We start from the raw sequence: 21089 nt of genomic DNA, 5'->3' as shown, positions 1-21089 counted from the left end.
AAGGACGGCTGCCTAGAGACAGAAATTTGCCGGGGGGAGAGGGTGGTGAGGGGAGCCTGGGGTGGATTTCAAGATATGCTTAAAGGGATTAGCATGGAAATGCGAAAATATATAAAATCACATTTTCTATAACCTTTATATTTTCTGAAGCTAGTGTTTCACTTAAGAACCTAAAATGTTTCCTGTTGCATTCGTTTATTCAGTAACCTATGACTGGTAATATAGAGAATAGAAAGACTGAAGAAAACTGACTTCTTTTCAAAGTCTACCCGCTTCCCCTTTCCAGTACATTCCTGCTTTTCTCATAACTCCCTGACAGTGTGACGGGTGTCCGTTTTAACTGGCATGAAAGTCAATCTTTGAATGTAGAACAGAGGACTGGGAGATCTGCCATATGAAAAAAAAAATTATTATAAAAATCGCAAGTAAAGTTTAAAAATATCATGCAGCAATTACACAGTATGAAGCTACGGAGACCCACAGCGGCCTCTGCTGAGTATGCCGAACTGCATTACCTAACTGTTCTCTGACTCTGAGTTGTTTCTTCAGCTAGTGTGTAGGCAATTAATTAATTAGGTGACAGCATCTACGGTGTGACTAAGGAGCAAATGCTCACTTCCCAAGGGAGGGAGACTAGCTCCTTTACGGGTTACTACAAAATTTGCTGAGCCCTTAAACCCCGGATTACTCTGCTGCCTCCCAATCCACTGCCTGCATCTGGGCCTATAGTGTTGACCAGTGGGTTCTGGGAGAAGAACTAGCCTCTCATGTGACACTCCTGCTGTTTGTTGGGCTGTGAATAATAAACTCTCTCTCTCTGGGCCATTTTTTGTCTCCTTGTATATTTTTGGCACCTATGGAGTTATGGCAGGTTTAATCCTTGCCATCTTCCCAGTCAGAGGTATATGTACATATTCTAATGTAGTATGAAACAAATTACAGAATGTCATAACCTTTAAAGAGCCTTAAATATATCCACGTGCCTTAACCTACAAATTCCTCTTGAAATATATTCTAAAGAAATAATACTAAATACAAACAGAGCTTACGCTCTAAAGATGTATATTGCACTATTAGGTTTGTAGCACTGTGACCCACACAATAGTTTCATTAACTCTGGCAGAACACTAGGTTCGTGGAATACTGCCAAATGATAGCACTCCTGAGAGTACCTCAGATATAGGAAAAGTTCACCTTTCATGGATTTCTCTTGAGGTTTAATAGAAATAAAACATCGCACAGCATATATGACATTAAGTGGTTAGAGTACCCAAAACCTTGAAAATTAAATGTCCCTAAAAATACAATAAGACAATGTATATGAAAACACTTAGCACAGTAGTACATGGTAATGGCTTAGTCAGTGCTAGTTGTTATTATTGGTAGTATTAATATTAGTGTATGTAGTAAAGATTGTAAAAATATCAAATTGGCATTCAGGGGACCTGGATTTATTAACTAATTAGCTCTGAAACTTGGACTGTGAAACTACTCTAGTCCGGGGTGTCCTCATTTGTAAAATGAAATGTGGGAAATGAGATGATCACTAAATTCCCTTTCTATTCTGAAAATCCATAACTTTCAAGCCTCATCAACTGAGAGAAAGATGATACTATTGACAGAAATAAAAATGTTAAGACAACCAACTGGAAATGTCTAGATGCTGTAGGGAATACACAGTAAAAGTACACAAATCATCAATATTTGTTAAGTTATAATCGTCTTACTATAGCCACATGATCACATTATTAAACACTTTTAGTAGCCAAGCATTCAAGTAAAATATATATAAATATTGAATAACTATCCACAGTTAATTCTCTCAAACTTTTCTCTCAGGATTATTGGTTTATGGCTGAAATAGCACATTAATACTCTGTTTAATTGTCCATTCTATTTGGTTTAAAAAAAAAAGACTACCATTGTAGATACCTAAAACACCTGACAATAGGAGCCCAGGCAACTAATAAAATGATGTTCATTAAGAAAAACTAACAACCATAAAATTGTTTTAAACATACTCTGAGTAGATTTCCTAATCTTAATTCTACTAACAACAACAACAACAACAACAAAAACATGTATATGCCTTATAGTAGGTTGGCTTGTGTCCCTCTAAAAATATGTTCAAGTCTTAACTTCTGGTACCTGCAAATGTGGCCCTTTTTGGGAAATAGGATCTTTGCAGATGTAGTTAAGGATCTCAAGGTGAGATCATCCTAAATCTACATGGGCCCTTAATCCTATGACTGATGTCCTCAGAAGAGAAAGAGAGGGATTTCAGATGTAGAAAGAAGGCCATGTGCAGACTGAGGCAGAGGTCGGCGTCATGCTGCCACAAACCAAGAAATACCAGTTACCACCAAAAGCTGGAAGAGGCAAAGGAGTGTAGTAGCTCTTTTGGCACTTTGATTTCATACTTCTAGCCTCCAGAATTGTGACAGAATAAATTTCTATTGTTTTAAGCCACCAAGTTTTTTGGTAATGTCAGCTCTAGGAAACTAATATCCCTTCTTAAAAAAAAAAAAAGGAAACACTTCTAAACTCTATTTGGAATTTGTCTTCTCAAGTAGTTACTATTCTAAATCACAACTAGTCCCTGATTTACAATGGTTTGACTCATGATTTTTCAACTTTGCGACACTGGTAAAGTGATACACATTCAGTAGATGCCGGCTAGGCTAAGCTATGATGTTCAGTAAATTAGGTGCATTAAATTCATTTTCAACTTGTGATTTTTCAGTTTACAATGGGCTTATCAGCATGTAACCCCATCATATCATAAGTCCAGGAACATCTGTACTCTTTTCTCACTATTGCTATCTTCCTTTTTGTTTCGATATATGATGCATATTACTTTTAAGCTTTTAAAAAAGTATATTATACAATCTTTAGGTATAGAGAGGATACAATTATCCATTTACCCAAAATCTCACTTAAGTTATGAGACAATGTCAAAACATTTAAATCCTCAGTATATCCGTTCCCTATCACTTCTTCCTCCACCACCCCTTGAGGAAATCATGTTCCTGAATTTAGAGTTGTTTATTCCCAGGTACTTCCTGATCTCATTACTAGAGGTGTACCCCTAAACAATGTATTATATTATTGCACGGTTTATGCCCTATGGATTTCCTGCAACTTTTAATTATTTCATTTCCATTTGTAAGATTTATTCATGGTAGAAAAGTTCTTCTGATTCATTTTTATTTGTGCATAGTATTCCACTATAGGAAAATAACACAATCTATTTCCTTGCTGTTGGAGATTTAGGCTTCACCAATTTTTTTTTTCTATCCAAACCATGTCTCTTATACTTAGGTTACAGGCACAGTAATCCTCTAGGATACATAATTAGTAGTAGATCCTAGGATGTACAATCTTTAACTTCCCTAGATACTGTCAAATTATTTTGCAAAATGTTTATAATAACTTAGGTTTACATTTCCTTATTTACCAGTGAATCTAAGCACTTTTTATGTACTTATTAGGTATTCGTTTTCCCTCTTTTGTAAACTGCTCATTTTTCTCTTGTCATTTTGTTGTTGTTGTTGTTGTTGAATTGTTAATCTTTTCCTCATTGATTTGTAAGACTTTTTACATGTTGCGGATGCTGATCCTTTGTGGGCTATGTTTGTTGCCCATACCTTCTCCCACTCTGGTTTGTCTTTTTACTTTTTTATGGTCTGTTTTTACTTAAGATACTTTTAAAATATATTTTGTGCTTTTACATCTCATGGAGAAATTCCTACCATGAATTCATAAAGGTATTCTCTGATTTTTATTCTTTATGTATTTTCAAGTTTTGCTTTTCACATTGTTATCTTTAATACACTTGGACTTCTGTTTTTCTTTATGGTATGAAATAGAAAAATCTACTTTTTTTTCCATAAAGATAAACTGTAATGTCCTATCACCATTCATTGAAAAATTTATCCTTTTCCCCCAATCTTCAGTACTAGCTCTGATCTACATCAGGTTTGCGTGTGTGTGTGTGTGTGTGTGTGTGTGTGTGTGTGTGTGTGTTAGTTGTGTATTGCTACACAGCAAATTACTCCAAAACTTAGCAGCTAAAAGCAACGAACATTTATTATCTCATGGTTTCTACAGGTTAGGATTCTGGAAACAGTCTAGCTGGGTAGTTCTGGCTCAAGGTTTTTCACAAATTCAAAATTAAGGTTTCGACAAAGGCAGTAGTTGTCTCAAAGCTCTACTGGAAGAAGGCCCACTTCCAAGCTTGCGAATGTGGCCATTGGCAGGCCTCAGTCCTTATTGGCTATTGACGAGAGATCTAAGTTCCTTGCCACCTGAGTCTCTCCATACTGTTGCTCACAACATGGCATCTTGCTTACCTTCTGAGTGAGAGATTGGAGAAAAAGAAAGTGAGAGAGTGCTCTCAAGGCAAGAATTACAGTCCTTATGTAATCTAATCTCAGAAGAGACATCTCATCACTTCTGCCATATTCTATTCCTTAGAAATGAGTTACTAAATCCATACCCAAGGGGAAAGAATAACACCGAGTATGAATACGAGGAGGTAGGGATCATTGGGGCCATCTTAGTTTCCATTTGTCGATATGATAGGCAGTTTCCACAACTGCCTATCATAGTTTCCATTTGTCGATCTACACCAGTGCCATTATCACGCTGTGTTACTCTAGCTTTATATTAAGTCTTATTATCTGGAAGGGTAGGTTCCCCTACTTATTAATTCTTCAAATGTCTCTTGCCTATTTGGGGCACCAAAACTAGAATCTAGAATCAGTTTATTTAGTTCATAGAAAAAACCACAAGATTTTTTTATCGGAATTGCATTACGTTCATGAATTAATTTGTAAACAAATCAGTGTTTTATGACACTGAGTCTTCCTATCTATTTACATGGTTTATCTCCCACATACTCTGGGAAGTTCACCAGAGGGGTTAGAGGGGAAAAAAACAGTTTGGGATGTCTTTTCAATAAAATATCTCAGACTAATTTCTTTTCTCTAGGTTTTCTATGTAAAAATTGAGTGGTAATACACAGTGTATGGAGTTTGTGTGTTTCTTCAGTTTCTAGGTTTAGAAACTTTAAAGTCTGTCTCCATGTTGAAGTTCTGCAGTTCTAGTACATTGAGTTTTGATGAAATATCCCATAATAAATTAGGATCAGGTACGCACTAAATTTCTGTTGAAATTCTTATCCTGCCTACCTTTTTGCAGTGGACATCTATGGTTCAGTTTGCCCAGCAACTCTCATAAGAACAGCATCCCTCTTCTTTGGGGGACTGCTTTACCTCTTACAACCCTCCAACCAGGTGGTTCTAAGCCGAACTGCCAATGGCAGTGCTTTGACCACAGGAGTAAGTGGAGGTGCTAACCTAGGCCAATTATACCTTCTCCCTGGATTTTATCAAATTTGAATTCAGGAAAGAGGCTCACTCCCTTTCTGGTTAGAGGCTGAGAGCTCTGAGATTCTAGATTTGTGGAGTAAGTATGTCTGACAAAATGAAACTGAGATGAAGAATGAAGCTGAGATGAGAGATGGAGACATCTTGGTGGTGGCCTGGTGCCAGATGTCTGGTACTAGATGCATCTTTGCCCTGCTTCAGTTTGATTAGGTGAGCCAATAAGTTCTCATTTTGCCTGACATCCATCTGTCTTCTTGAAATTTACATAGACCCTCCTATTCACTTAAAAACTCTCTTTTAAATCTCATTCCTCATTCATTTATTAGCATAAAGTCCTTTTCTAAATTACATATACACTAGTCTTTTAACAACAGGAAATATTTATTGAGCATCTACTGTGTGCTAGTCATCAAAGAACTCAGTGTTGACTATCTTTCAATGAACACAATTAAAATATGTGCCTTAGCCAAATTAATGTAAAACGCACTGAAAGTTATGGACCTTTGTCTTATAAATAATGAAACTGATGCAGGACAGGGCAAATTTCCCCAGCCACTTAAGGACTGTGTTGTTCCTGTTTCCTCTTCCCCAGGTGTGGGGAAATGAGTTGTTAACAACCCCAGTAGAAATCTTCCTTTGTCCTGGCCTGGCTGCATGGCTGATCATGAAATTACAGTCTTTGAATGTAGCTTGGTTAATATTTTGATTCTCTTGTCTCTTCCCTACATTATAAGTAGCACAGGATAATTAAAACATTTCTGACTGGGTCAAAAACCTAGAATCAAGTTTTGGTCCAGTATATATTAGCTCTAGAAGCTTGGAATAATAATGGACTCCTCTCAGTTTCCTGGCAGGATTTTGATGAGGATCAAATGAAATTTAAGGCATGTTTTTAAAGTAGGGAGGAGGGAAGAGAATTAAACATGTTAAGCAAGCCACATTCAGAGACTGCAATATACTGCTCAGCCCGTAGCCAGGCCAGGACACCTTCAGAACAAAGGAGGATTTCTGCTGGGATAGCTAACAACCCATTCCCCACACCTGTGAAGGGGAAGCAGGAACCAAGCACCATTCCCTCTAGCTAAAACCACGGAGAACCTATGGATTAAAAGCTGGGAACTACCAGCAAGCAGGCCTTTTACTCTACATATTCTTACCTTTTCACCATACATATCCTTTACATACCCTTCCCCTTCCTCACTGTATGTACATATCAAAGGAAATGGATTAACAAAGTCTTTTAAACAATAACTCACAGGAACTAAAGAATGATATATAAACTGAATCCCCTAAACACTCAGCACCCCCCGCTACTTACTATCTTTCCAAGCCTCTCTTAGTCTCTCTCAGTTCTTTCTCTCTCTCTCTCTCTCCCTCCCTCCCTCTTGCGCTGTCCCTATCACTTTCTGCCTCACACTCTATAGAATGTTGCCCCTTTTTCTAATAAACTTTCCTTTTGACTCTAACTTCGGATTTTGTGTTGAATTCTTTCTACACTCTCTGTCAAAGGACCCTCTTCTCTCTGTGCAGAGTTTGGTCTCCCCCCCAAAGGGGGGTGAGGGGGGTAGGGTGGGGTGAGGTGGGGTGGAGGTGGAGGGGGGGTTGGGGGTTGCCCTGCGTCAGACTAAGAAAGATCTTTACTTTGAAATGAATAATTCCCAATTCTCTTTCCATCAGATTCCAATTTCCTACCAGTTGCAGCCCTGTGGTTACTGAACTTCAACAGAAACAAAATTAGGTCATCAAGCAACACACAGAAACCACTGTTTCCAGCCAGTAGGTTCTCTGGGGGGATTTTGTTGATTTTTCTTCTCCCCTCAAGAAGGCCTCCATTATGCGCAAGGCACCTTGGGAGTTGTAGTCCCTGGCTGGAGGCGCTGACTCACTGAGACACAACCGGCAGAGAGCCAACTTGCCCTCTGCACAGCTATTGGCTGGAAGTCAGCAGCCTCCCGCCCCGCGCCGCCGCCTTGCCTTCCTGCCATGGCTAATAGGGGCAGCACAGGGGCTGGGCGGAGTGTAGTCTGCTGACTTGTTCCCCGGTGACGTTCGTTCGTGATACAGCAGTGGACCATGGCAGAACCTCAGCCCCTGTCTGGCGGCCTTACCGACCAGGCTGCCCTCAGTTGCTGCTCGGACCCGGACCCCAGCACCAAGGTGGGCACAGAACCTACTTCTCCCGAGTTGGGGCCCCAGCGTGGCGCATTTGGGGTCCAAGGAGGGAGCAGATCCTTGGGCTCAGCTCGGGCTGGATTCGAACCCTGGTTTACCGCTTCTCCAGCTCCTCCCGCTTTGGGCGGGCTTGTGTGGGCTGAAAAGAGAGCTAATGTTGTCCAATGGGGCATCCGTGAGAAGATTCATTTATTTAGCTTGTTTCAAAGCCTGCAACCCAGCTTTTATTAACTTTTTAATGTTGAGTTGGTAACTGAAAGCCACGGTTAACCCAGGGTGAGATCCCTTGTCTGTGGCTGTTCGTGTTCCTTAGATCAATAACCATGGCAGATAAGAAGGACAGTTTCAGAACTCCCAACCCAGGTTCGAAGGTCCCTCTAACCATGCCAGCCTCTCCCAGTCTGGATCATTTTTAGGTAATTTCCCTGGCTTTAGCCTTACCTCCTCCAAACTAATCGCTCCCAGTTTAACCGCGCCCAGAATTTTGCTTTGCTTTTACGGTTGCTCGCCACCACATTTCTCCCCTCCTTGTGCGTGGCGGACCCTTGGAGAGATGATAGAATCATGGAGCTTAGATCTGAAAGAAATCTTAGAAATTCCTTCACCGATCTTCTTTTTGCAGTAGATACTCAGTGGAGGGATGACCTGTTCCGTATGAAGGGGCTTTCATCCCTTCAGCTTGTTTAACATGTCTGTACTAAGTAAGAGTGTAACACTGACTCAAGTGTGGTGCTTCCCTGCGTTGTCAGGATTAGACACAGCAGCCTCTGGGGGCTTTATTCTGGTGTATTCATCGCTGTCAGTACACACCGTTGTATTTATTCATTAGACCCGGGACTTTGTAAATTCCTTGAAGATTCAATGTGCTTTATGAAGCCCCTCTAAAAGGGGTGGATGACTTTGGACCTTCCTTGCTCCTTGCCTTCAGGGCGAAGAGTCATACAGTCTATTGTTAAAGCCTTTGACTAACACCTGGTATTTAGGGAAGATCTTAGTCACTGAAAAATTAAGAGAGAAGAAATAAAGTGTATATATGTCCTCTTGCATTTATCTCATTGTATACTCTCTAATAGTAATATCTAGTTATTTCACAAAATAGAGAGTCATTCAGTATAAATTAATTTCCCAGATAACTGGAGATTTTATGTACTGGGCTATTAAAAAAAGGATTTCAGGGAGAGCTTTATAAAAATTGTTAAATACACTTCCTTGCATTCTTAATTTACGCTCTTCATAATCTAAAATTCTCTTGGTGATTTGAAGTAGTTAGTTTTTGAAATCAATAGTTTTTGGTCCTTTAAAGTACATACCATGTGGGGGACATAAAATGGAATCTGTACTAGCAGCTGGTATGTATTGATTGTTCCAGGCCCTGCGTTGTTATCTTAAGTACATTACTTAATCTACATCTACGAGGACAGCATAATTATCTCTATTTTACAATTAAGGAGACTGGCACATAGGTATTGAGTAACTTGCTCAGGGAGGAGCCCACACTCTTGGCCTCCACCCTGTTGGGCTTCTGGAGTACTGACTTCAGCACTAATTTTGTAACCTGACCTGAAGAAAAGTAAAAAACCTAAATGAATTAAATTCAGCCTGATCGCTGATATATGTAAATAACGTTTGTGGGATACTGGGATGAACAAGATGAGGTCCCTTTACTAAACATACACCAACACTGACATAAGATGGAATTGGGATTATTTTGGCTGTGATGAATTTAATACTTTGACACAGGAGAAATTGATGAGTAGGCTGATGGAGACATAAGTCCAGAGCTGAGGGTAGAGGTATGGCCTGGGGAATGCAATTTAGGAATCAAAAGCAGTAGTTGGTAGTGGAACCCTTGGGTGTATTTAATAATAATAACAGCAAGAACAATAATAAGCGAAGTAGTTTGCTCTGGACCGAGGCACTATGCTAAGCACTTTCATGCATTATCCCATCTACTTTTCAACTCAACCGTAGGAGGTGAGAACTATAATTATCCCTATTCTAAGGATGTGAAAACTGAGGTTTAAGAAAAGTTATGATTTACTCAAAGTAACAGTGATAGAGTCAGCATCTGAACCATATTGCCTCTGAAGAATTATTTCTCACACTTGTGGGTTTTTTTTCTCCCTTTGCATGATATTTGAGAGGCCTCATGATACTGAGGGCTTCTAGGGTTTTCCTGTTTCTCTTATCTGCTGTAAGAGTAGTCTATCAGGTGTGTTTACTAATATCACAGGTAATTTTTAAATTAGAAAAAAAATTCCTTTGTGTCCCAAGCTAGCTCCCTTATCTATAGAGAAAGTATGTTGTTGGTTGTTGAGTTATAGGGCGAGAAGGAAAGGACCACATGAGCCAATTTAAATAAGATAGAGTGAATGTAAAGGGTGTAGCTGACTTATTTTCTGGAACATTCGTTACATTCTGACTTAGGTTGAGCCAGGGAAGTAACACTAGAAGGAGGAAGGTAGTAAAGAAAAAAAATATATCGCACTATTTTGTACATCAACCATGTGCCCTAGCTGTCACATAGTAAAACAATCTTGTTCCCCTCGGATACACTTGTACTGCCCAAAGGATCTTTCACAAAAGGCAACTGTGATTTTTAAAAGTCAGGAAAAAAACCCAAAACTTTTTCAATTTTTGTTTCATGGGAGATTTGACACTAGGAGTAAAGAGTTAAGCCTTTTTCCCTTTGATGAGAATCTGGCCTTTGGTTAACTCTAGCTCTCTTTCCCAGGAAACAATTAAAAATGGTGTTTGTTATTTGGGAATATTGCTTATCATAAAAATAACTCGAATGGTAAATTGCATCTCGAGAGAGAGAATTATAAATACCTAATAAGAAGCCATAGCTTAGGGCTTCCCTGAGTACAGTGACTCTTAAAATTGTCCTTTTATTATTATTATTATTTTATTGAAGAAATGATTTAAATCCCCGCCCCCGCCCTCCCCCACCCCTACGCATCTACCTCCTGCTTCCCCCCTCCACCCTCTGGTAACCACTAGTCCATTGTCCATGTCCATGAGTCTCTGTTTGTCCTGTTCATTTGTTGCTTTTAGGTTTATATCCCTCATATAAGTGATATCATGTGATTTTCAACTTTTTCTGTCTGGTTTATTTCACTTAGCATGATTATTTCAAGGTCCATCATGTTGTTGCAAATGGCAGTATTTCATCTCTTCTCATGGCTGAGTAATATTCCATTGTATATATGTACCACAGCTTCTTTAGCCAGTCATCTATCGTGGGACACTTCGGTTGCTTCCATGCCCTGGCCACTGTGAATAGAGCTGCTATGAACATTGGTATGCAAATATCTTTTCAGATATGTGTTTTCAAGTCTTTAGGGTAAATACCTAGTAGAGGGATTGCTGGATCATATGGTAGATCAATTCTTAGTTTTTTGAGGAACTTCCATACTGTATTCTATTTTGGCTGTATCAATTTGCAGTCCCACTAGCAGTGTATGAGGGTTCCTATTTTTCCACATCCTCTCCAACATTTGTTATTACTTCTCCTTTTGATTATAGCTATTCTGATAGGTGTGAGATGGTATCTCATTGTGGTTTTGATAAAGGCCATATATGACAAACATTCAGCCAACATTATACTTAATGGTGAAAAACTAAAAACCTTCCCTCTAAGATTAGGAACAAGGCAAGGCTGTCCACTATCGCCACTCTTATTCAGTATAACATTGGAGGTCCTAGCAAGTGCAATCAGACAAGAGAAAGATATAAAAAGCATTCAAATAGGAAATGAAGTCAAACTGTCACTATTTGTGGATGACATGATTCTCTATATAGAAAACCCTAAGGACTACACAAGAACACTACTAGAAACAATAAGCAAATACAGTAAAGTCTCTGGATACAAAACCAACATTCAAAAATTCATAGCGTTCCTATACTGATGAAGTGTCAGAAAAAGAAGTGGAAAAAATAATTCCTTTTGCAATTGCAGCAAAAAGAATAAAATATCTAGGAATAAATCTAATGAAACATGTGAAGGACTTATATAATGAAAACTATAAGACCCTATTAAAAGAAATCGAAGAAGATACAAACAAATGGAAAGATATTCCATGTTCTTGGATTGGAAGAATCAACATAGTTAAAATGACCATATTACCTAAAGCATTATACAGATTTAATGCAATCCCCATTAAAATTTCATCAGCATTCTTTAAAGAAATAGAACAAAAAATCATCAGATTTGTATAGAAGCACGAAAGACCCCGAATTGCCAAAGCCATCCTGAGGAAAAAGAATGAGCCTGGAGGCATCACTCTGCCCAACTTCAAATTATACTACAAAGCGACAGTAATCAAAATGGCATGGTATTGGCAGAAAAACAGACACATGGATAAGAGGAACAGAATCAAGAGTCCAGAAGTAAACCCATATTTATGTGGGCAAATAATTTTTGATAAAAAAGCCAAAAACATACAATGGAGAAAGGGAAGCCTCTTCAATAAATGGTGCCGGGAAAACTGGAAAGCCACCTGCAAAAGAATGAAACAAGACTGTTATCTATTACCACACACCAAAATTAACTCAAAATGGATTAAGGACCTGAATATAAGACCTGAAACAATAAAATACATAGAAGAAAACAAAGGACTTAAACTCAAGGACCTTGGACTTAAGGAGGATTTTATGAAATTGACCTAAAAGGCAAGGGAAGTAAAAGCAAAAATAAATGAATAGGACTACATCAAACTAAAAAGCTTCTGCTCAGCAAAAGAAACCGTCAACAAGGTAAAGAGACAATCATCCGAATGGGAAAATATATTTGCAAACAACGCCTCCGATCAGGGCCTAATATCCAAAATATACAAAGAACTTGTACAACTCAATAACAACAAAAAAAACAAACATTCCAATCAAAAAATGAGCAGAGGACCTGAACAGACACTTCTTTCTAGAGGACATACAAATGGCCAACAAATATATGAAAAGGTGCTCAGCATCGCTAGCTGTTAGGGAAATAATTGTCCTTTGTGGATATCCTGGAAGCTATGCCTATGGAGTTGCTACTAGTTCCTGTGGTACGTAGGGCTTCTATACCAGGGTGGATCTTCTTCCTGCACCTGAGCTGTCTACACTCTTTTAAAGTGAAAGAGATATCTGTGTGGCTGTGAAGCTCTGAAGAGTTCAGAATTTTCATGCCTGTTTGTCAAATCTATGGGTATAACAAGAAAATCTCAGGAAACACAAATATAGTTTACAAACTCATGATCTGGAAGGTACTTTGTAGTAGGAGACCTAAACTTAGACTCAGAAGGATGGGACAATTAATTTAATCACCCTAAGTACTTTTCTCATCTATAAAATGAGAATATTAATACCGGTGGTAATACTTCATAGTTACTATACCTAATGAAGTCAAACCCCTAATGATGCCAGACTCCTAAGCAAAGTATTAATGCTAATAATAATCTTAACTCCATGAGTTAATATACTCTCCACCCTTTTATCAGTCAGGTCAAGCCTTTTGTTTCCTGATTTTTAAATTAGATTCACAATGGCGTTAGACACTAACTTTTTACCCTATTAGTTAGGAGTCTAGAAGCTTGTAACTCCTTGCTATGATTAATAATAAATAGTTCTAGAAGGGCATTCATGCATTCATTCAAATTTTAGTGATTGAACTCTTTATTTGTAATGCCACTGTCTTAGTTTGGGTTATCCAAAAGCAGACTGGAAATAATGACTTGGTTCTAAGTAGTTTATTTGGGATGTAGTCAGATAAAGTTCTGTGGAGTGGGAAACAGAGACAATAAATAATGTATAAGAGTGAATTAACCACTGAGGGCAGCTGGGCTTCAATTCTGCTGCAAAGCCTCCGAGAGACTGAGTGGAACATGCCTCAGAATTGTCCCACTAAGGGGCAAGGAAGGCAGGTTTTTCTATCCATTATTGGTTGAGAGTCATTCCTGGTATGTGAACTCCCTGGCACTTTGGACCTGCCCCACCCAGGGGCCAGAAAATACCCTTGGGCAGAGAGCCATATGAAGTTGTAGATGGTAGGTATGGGGACTATTTCCGGGTGATTTCCATGGTAGACTGAGGGGACAAAGTTGCTTTCTGTTATGTTACAGTGGTGGACTATTTGCATCTTGTTACAAAACACAGTTAATGTTGGTAAAAAGTAGTAAAACTTAAAGGTGTCTAATATATACCTATTTCTCTTTAGGACTTTCTCTTGCAGCAGACCATGCTGCGAATTAAGGATCCTAAGAAGTCATTGGATTTTTATACTAGAATTCTTGGAATGACGTAAGTAAACTCTTTACTGGTTCCTGCAATGTTTTAATCCCTAGCTTTGCAAATTTAGAGAATGTTTTCAGATCTATATTTTAAAATGAGTTAAAATTTGTTTGCTAAATCACAAAAGTCTCTTTGGCCAGGAGTCTGGGAGTAGGCTTGCCTGGCCAAGGCTTCTGTTAAGTTCCTCTCCTCTATCCCAGCCAGGCTCACTGGGCAAAAAGACACCAATACTTGCATTTTCTCTAACTCCTCTCTCTCTGAGAGCTGTGGGTTAAATCCTTAATGTTTCTCGACCCTTTTATATTATAGCCACTTTTAGCCTCTTGTTTACTTCAGAAAAGAAACATATTAAAAGATATTACTTAGAAAATGAGTTTTCCTAAAACCGACCATCTGTCCCATATTTATAGGCTGTGTTTTCTTTTACTGAACAGGTAATATTTACTTATCTCAAAATTCTTAAAGCATATTTGTTTATTTTTCTTGATTTGAGGTTTCTTGTTTTCAATAATATAAATAAAATAATCGTTAATTTACTATGTGGATAATAATCTCCATTGACATTGAGAAATTCAAGTAATGTGGTATATGTCTATGTCTAGAAAATCTGACCAATTCAGAAAACTACAAAAAAAAAGTGATAACCTCCCTCTCCCAGTTCTCTTCTCCAAAGGTAACTGCTGTTAACAGTTACTTATAATTTTTTCCCAGAAAAAGTAGTTTTGTACATATTTATGGCACATTTAAAAGACAGAATGTAAACAAATTTATTGCATACTTGCCAGGCATTTTACATGTTATTTCATTCCATCTTCACAGTATGCCTATGATGTAGCTTATATCCCCATGTTACAGATGAGGGAAGAAACAAAAGCTTAAAGATATTAAGTTAATGGCCCCAGATTCTACAGTGAGCACGTGTCAGAGCTGGAATTTGGATCTAGGTGTGATCGACTCCAACATTGACGTTTTTAAAGAACCCCCAAATAGGGGGCTTGACATTATACTGAAAGATGTGCTCAGCTGAGAAAAGCAAGTTACAAGAGGTCCATGGGCTGTAATTTTCATCTGATTGGTCTGTAAGGCTTGTGCAGTCTGCTTTAATAAGTGCAGAGATAGTTTTTCACGATTGGAGTATTTGAAGTGTTTGATACTTTATTATAAACAGATTAGGATAAATCTGTGATAAGTCAATGCATAAGATCTTAGTGGGCCAATGCATATCCCATAGCAGTGATAATTAAAAGATTTGGAACAGAGCTCGAGAAACCTAATTTGCTATGTGCTTCAGTCCCTGTTATTGACAATTCCCTGTTATTGATTATGAATGAGGAGGTCTTCTTGGACCATTTAATCCTTAATAATCTAAAGAAAATTGTATTTTATGCAGCCTCATTCTACCCTACACCTTGCAAAATAATCTTACACTTTTTAAACTCACTTCATAGGCCATAACTTCAATTATCTTTTTTAAAACCTCAGAATTAGTAGTAATTCATTCACTCTCTCATATCGGTCTTTCCTTTTCTGCTGGCTCCTTCCCCTCAACCTACAAAAAAGTCTTCTCTAGTCTAGTATAATTTTTGCTCTCTACTCTCTTGCCCTCCTTCCCATCATCACCAACCATCTATGTAGGTAGACCACGCTTGCTAACTTATTTGCTTACTCACCTCCCATTCTCTCCCAATCCAGGGCAGTCCAGCTTCCACTGGACTGGGGCCACCAGTGGCCCCATGGTGCTGAAACTGCCCTGACAGGACCTTTTCATATCTAGTAACCTGTTCTCAGTCTCAATCCTGTTTGACTTTTCTGCAGTGTTTGGTACTGTTAACTACTTTATTGTTGACTTCCACGTCTTCTGTGATAGTGATGTCTTCTCTTTTAACATCTATCCTCAATTTCTTTTCCTGGGAGTTTTGGAATAGTAAGAATTCAATACATTTATTTTATTTCATTGAATGCCATATATCTGAAAGAACAATAAGGTAATATGTTATATTTTTTCTCTAAAAATTAAATTTTGTTTTGAAGGTAACTTTCGCCGTATGTAAACATGTACCATAATTCCAGCTAAGTTTCATTATATTTGAAGAGTTGATGAATTTATAAAAGTTTGCTTTTTTTAAAAAAACTTCATTTCACTGATATTTACACTGAATAGGGTTTGATTTCCTCCCCTTTCCCCATTTATATACTCCTGCTTTTCCTATTAAAATAGCCTCACTTCACACAGGTCTTATTCTTAGTAGAACTTGAATATTGTCATGCTGATTTTGGTATGTATCAACCTTTCTTGTTTTTGATGCAGGCTTGTTTAATTTCAGGCTAATACAAAAATTAGATTTTCCCACAATGAAATTTTCACTCTATTTCTTGGCTTATGAGGATAAAAATGACATCCCAAAAGACAAAGGTGAAAAAGTAGCATGGGTATTTTCCAGAAAAGCTACACTTGAACTGACACAGTGAGTATGAGATTTTCTCTTTTTATGTATTCTACATTTTTTAAAAGCTCATTTCTTTACACTTTTTTTTTTTTTTTTTACCAGCTTAATTCAAACCAGGCCTACCTAGTCACTTTGCATTTGTAACAATATGTTTAAATATTTCTTCATGGATCTTTTGGTCTTTGTATTGTGCTTGTGGCATAGGTAGGGCAGTGAGATCATTCGCTTTTTAGATAGATAACCTAAGGCTGAAATGGCAAGATTTTTGCCAAACTGTAGCTAAAAATGTTTAGGTACTACAACTAAGATCTTTATAATTTCAGCATTTAAAAATGTCGAAATAGATATTCCCCTGCTTTCTTTTTATTCCTCATATTGTTTCTGTGCACTTGTTAACAACTAATAAACAGCATTTATTTCAGAGTGTATGATTTAGTGTGTCCCCTGATTCAAAACAGCTCTGGAATCAGACAGACCTAGACAGACTAGAGTCTCGGCTCTGACAATAGCTCTGAGACCCTAAACAAGTTATATCACCTCCGTAAGTAACAATCTCATTTATAAAATGGAGATACTCAAATATAGCCCATGGAGCTGTTGTAAAGATTTAATGAAATACAAAGTACTTAGCACAACAAATAATAGTTGCTATTATTATCATTATTATTGTTATCCAAATTCTTGGATTAGTCTCCTTAATCTAGTTAAAATCCTACTTTGCCTGTTTGCCCTTTCCGTAGTTGAAAACAATATTTACAGTAGGAGAGATTAGACCAAGTATATTAAGTAGCATACATACATGGTAAGATTTCAGAGACAGACTGTGGCAACTTTCTTTTCAGAATCTCTGTTCTACAGGTCCCTTGTAATTATGTTTTTTCTCCTTTTATAGCAATTGGGGCACTGAAGATGATGAGACGCAGAGCTACCACAGTGGTAATTCAGACCCTCGAGGATTTGGTATGTTTGCCTATTTGTATGTAATATATATAGATTTATGTGCTTTTGCATTGCGTACCTATTCATGATTGTACTAAATCTAAAACATTAAATATAATCCATTTATTAGAAGTATGTTTATTTTTATTTGCACAAATAATTTATTTAGGAGTTGTTTAATCTCATAGCCTCAGTCTAAACTTTATATCTACTCTCTCACAATATTTAACCTCTCAGTTTCTATTATATTTCTAATAGACTTTTTACTTTGTAAAAAAAAAAAAAATTATGGTTAATAATAACCTTGATTTTTGCTACCATCTGCTTTGATCTAAACTCTCTCGATCAAGAGAGGTAACAAAATGACAGGTTTAAATTGGCTACTGCATAGTCAATGTCAACCACAACCTAAATGACACTTTGATGTAACTTATTCTTAATAGATTGAACTATATATGAACCAATATTGGGCTTATTTTAAATAGTTTATAATTCAGAGCAGCTAATTATTATACCCGGCCAGTTAGAATTAGATTCTTGTTCTTTAACATATTATAGGTTTTGAACCTACTTTGATTCAATCTGTTTTCGGATGCCTTGTGTTTTGAAATAATCTTAGTTGGGGAAGCTACTTGCGGTATTTGGCTATCCTGTTGCAATGATTTCTTCCTTTTCTCTGCCTTTTTTTGGGGGCGGCCACCTAAGGTCACATTGGAATCGCTGTTCCTGATGTACACGGAGCTTGTAAAAGATTTGAGGAACTGGGAGTCAAATTTGTGAAGAAACCTGATGATGGTGAGTCTGCTACTTGTTTTCCTCAGGCCTCTTTAGTTACAGAACATTTACTAAGCATCCACAGAGAGGATACTCTTGTGGTGAAACCATTTTGGTTGCAAGTAACTTTGAAGGTGCCTACTTCTGCCATCTTAAAGAAAGGAAGGAAATTATTGGAAGAATACCTCCTTGTTTTAGGGAACTGAAAGACAGCAACTAGCGTGGCTTTACAAGGGACTAGACACAGGATATGAGGAGCCATCAAAGACAGGCTCCCTCTCCTACCCTTCGACCCTGCCACATTCTCTCATTGGCCACTAGTTTTCACTATTTCAGGTGTTATCTAGCCACCCCAAAACAAGTCCCTTAAAGTGTATTTTATCTGATATTAATGTAGCTATACCAGATCTCTTCAGTTATTAATTGCCTGGTATTTCTTTTATAACCTTTGCATGTCCTTGTGTTTTAGGTATGCCTCTCGAAATAGTATATATCTGGATTTTGTTGGATGTACATGTATTATAATTTATTTTACTTAGATCTGTTTCTGCCATCATAATTTATCATTTCAGTTTTCATTTGAAACATTTCAGTTTCATTTTAATCCTTTTTCTTTTTTTCAGTCTTTTTTTTTTTTTCCCAAAAGATTCGATATCCAGATATCCTCCCCAATAGGAAAAGAACTAGCTCCCCTCTACTTCCATCATGTTACAATTACCCAGACTGGGATATTATTGATTTATTTTTTTTTTCCTTTGGCCTTGGCTTTTTTTTTATAATAAATATATCAAAGTATTTGATCATCTCTTCTCCATATATGTCTTGCAGCACCTTTTAGATTTTTCTGTCCTTTTATTAAATACCTCAACTAAAATTATTTTCAAAGGGTTTCTGAGACAAAACTTTTGAGACTTTGTATGCCTGAGAACCATGCCTTTGTACATACATTCCAGTTTTGCTGAATATAAAATCTTAGGTTTATTTTCCTTCAATCTTGAAAATAGAACTCTATTTTCTTATTTTTCCATCCAGTGTCACTGTCGGAAAATCTGCTGAATTGTATTCCTTTGTATATCATCTTCTGTTTTCTTCTGGTAGCTTTTCATATTTGTTATTTCTTTGTCTTTGCATTCTTTCTGAGATTTCCTCAAACTGGCATACCAGTTAGATAATTTTTCCTCGAATGTATCTGTTCTGATATTCATCCTTTGTGTTCTCATCTCTCGTTATTTTTAAATCTATAATCCATTGTTTGTTTTGTGATTACGTTCCTCAAATTCTTGTTATTTTGGTCTCAGAGGGGTTTTCCCCCTGTTAACTATTAGCTATTATAGTCTATCAGGCAATGTGAATGGGTGTGGGGAGGACAGACTCAGTCTATAACAACACAAATGATCTCAGGAAGATGAGCTGGGCAGAGATCTCTAGGCAACTGAAAATGAGAGTTAAACATTTCACATTCCACAGAACAAGTTTTTAGGTGAGATTCTATTCTCGCTTTGTTACTCATGGACAAAGTATTAGCAGTATTAGTAGGAGACACTTCTGAGATTGTTATTCCCAAACCCTGGTTGTGTGGAAAGTGAAGGCTGGGGAAGATCAGTTGGTTTCCACCTGTTTTCCTCAGTTTCCCACAGGTACAAGTCTTCTGTAGTGCCCTTATTTACTCCTGAAGACATCTGAACAAGTAGCACCCTTACCCCACCCCCCAAATATTGGGGTAAGTGTTGATGCCCAAGGCACTGGAAGAGGCAAGAGCCAAACTAACAAAACTTTTGTTTATTCTCCCATAGCCATGATGGACTACCTTCCAGCCCAAGTCAAAAGTACCCTCTCCACATAGACCAGGTTAAAACAGTCACCCTACCCCATCTCCACAATTCTCCCCAGCCACCATCCCAAGTGTTACTTATTTTATTTTTTCCACTCTCCATCTGTTTCTCTGGGATCATCTTGGGGGAAAGGAGCAACAGATAGGAGTGAAACTAATTCAGCAGCTTTGTCCCATAATACATTTCTGAGGTCACATTTTTCCATTCAAGCAAAAAACTCTACTACTAGATCTACTAGCCTTTCAATCCCAGTTATGAATTGCTACGAAAAATAATCTGAGTGCCAGAGCTTGAGTTATACAGAATAGTCTTTAAAGGGTTTGTATGACTGAAGCATCTGGGTCTTTTGGCTGTATGAGTAAGCCATGCTACCTGTTCCCTTGAGCACCTCTTTATTTTCTTTTCCCTCTTTAAAATAAGACAATTTGACTGCTAAACTGGTTGCATGAAGTGATGTCATGAAGATGAAGTAATTACCTGATACCTTTAAGATGTAGCCAGTATCACCATTTATTTCAGTAGAGTTGGTTTCCAGCTATTTGTTCTGAAAAACATGCATTTGGGCAACACTGACAGTAGAATTTTTTTAAAGTTAAAATTATAAACAAAATAATATACTTTATTAAAATGCAAATTAAAATTAAAATATACTTAAAATTTTTAAGTTTTAAAAAAGTCTTCAATAATGAAAATCATTTCATTTTACAGGTAAAATGAAAGGCCTGGCATTTATTCAAGATCCTGATGGCTACTGGATTGAAATTTTGAATCCTAACAAAATGACAACTATTATTTAGTTCTGTGAGAGTACTGCTTTCAGTGAAGACATTGTAGGAGTTGAAAAAATAAACATACAATTTAAGATATTCAGATAGCAGAAGCTTCTAGGACTGATATTGGTTCTCATTGTCCCATTCAAATTATTCTTAAGTCCATTTCCCTTTCCTTTTTCAGCTGTGTTTTTCACCTATCTGTTCAGTCATTTGAGTTTCAAAGTAATGCTTTGTCTTATGTCCTTGTATGTAGTATAACATTACTTTTTTAGGTAAAAATTAGAACAGTTCCCTTCGGAGGCTGCATTTGCCTTCTATCTCCTAACTATGAATAATCTACAAGTCTACCTTTGAATCATTTTCAAAAAAAAAAGAAAAAAAAATTTAACATGTTTTTGTTGTGGACTTATTCTTAATAGATTGAACTATATATGAACCAAAATTGGGCTTATTTTAAATAGTTTATAATTCAGAGCAGCTAATTATTATACC

At 37.3% G+C, this 21089-nt stretch overlaps 1 protein-coding gene across 1 annotated transcript; it reads left to right on the top strand.

Annotated features, from left to right (window-relative positions):
• The first annotated feature begins 7361 nt into the window (after positions 1–7361).
• Positions 7362–20749, top strand: GLO1 (glyoxalase I). Its single transcript, XM_011354558.2, has 6 exons — positions 7362–7547; positions 13759–13841; positions 16157–16297; positions 17172–17239; positions 17924–18013; positions 20533–20749. Exons 1-6 carry the CDS (start codon positions 7464–7466, stop codon positions 20619–20621), a joined length of 555 nt encoding a protein of 184 aa, XP_011352860.1. The 5' UTR covers positions 7362–7463; the 3' UTR covers positions 20622–20749.
• The last annotated feature ends 340 nt before the right edge of the window (positions 20750–21089 follow it).

This window comes from Pteropus vampyrus, unplaced genomic scaffold (assembly GCF_000151845.1).
Source record: "Pteropus vampyrus isolate Shadow unplaced genomic scaffold, Pvam_2.0 Scaffold18, whole genome shotgun sequence".
Taxonomy (NCBI): Eukaryota; Metazoa; Chordata; class Mammalia; order Chiroptera; family Pteropodidae; genus Pteropus; species Pteropus vampyrus.
The sequence above is the reverse complement of the archived record's forward strand: the minus strand, read 5'-3'. Positions and strand labels throughout refer to the sequence as shown.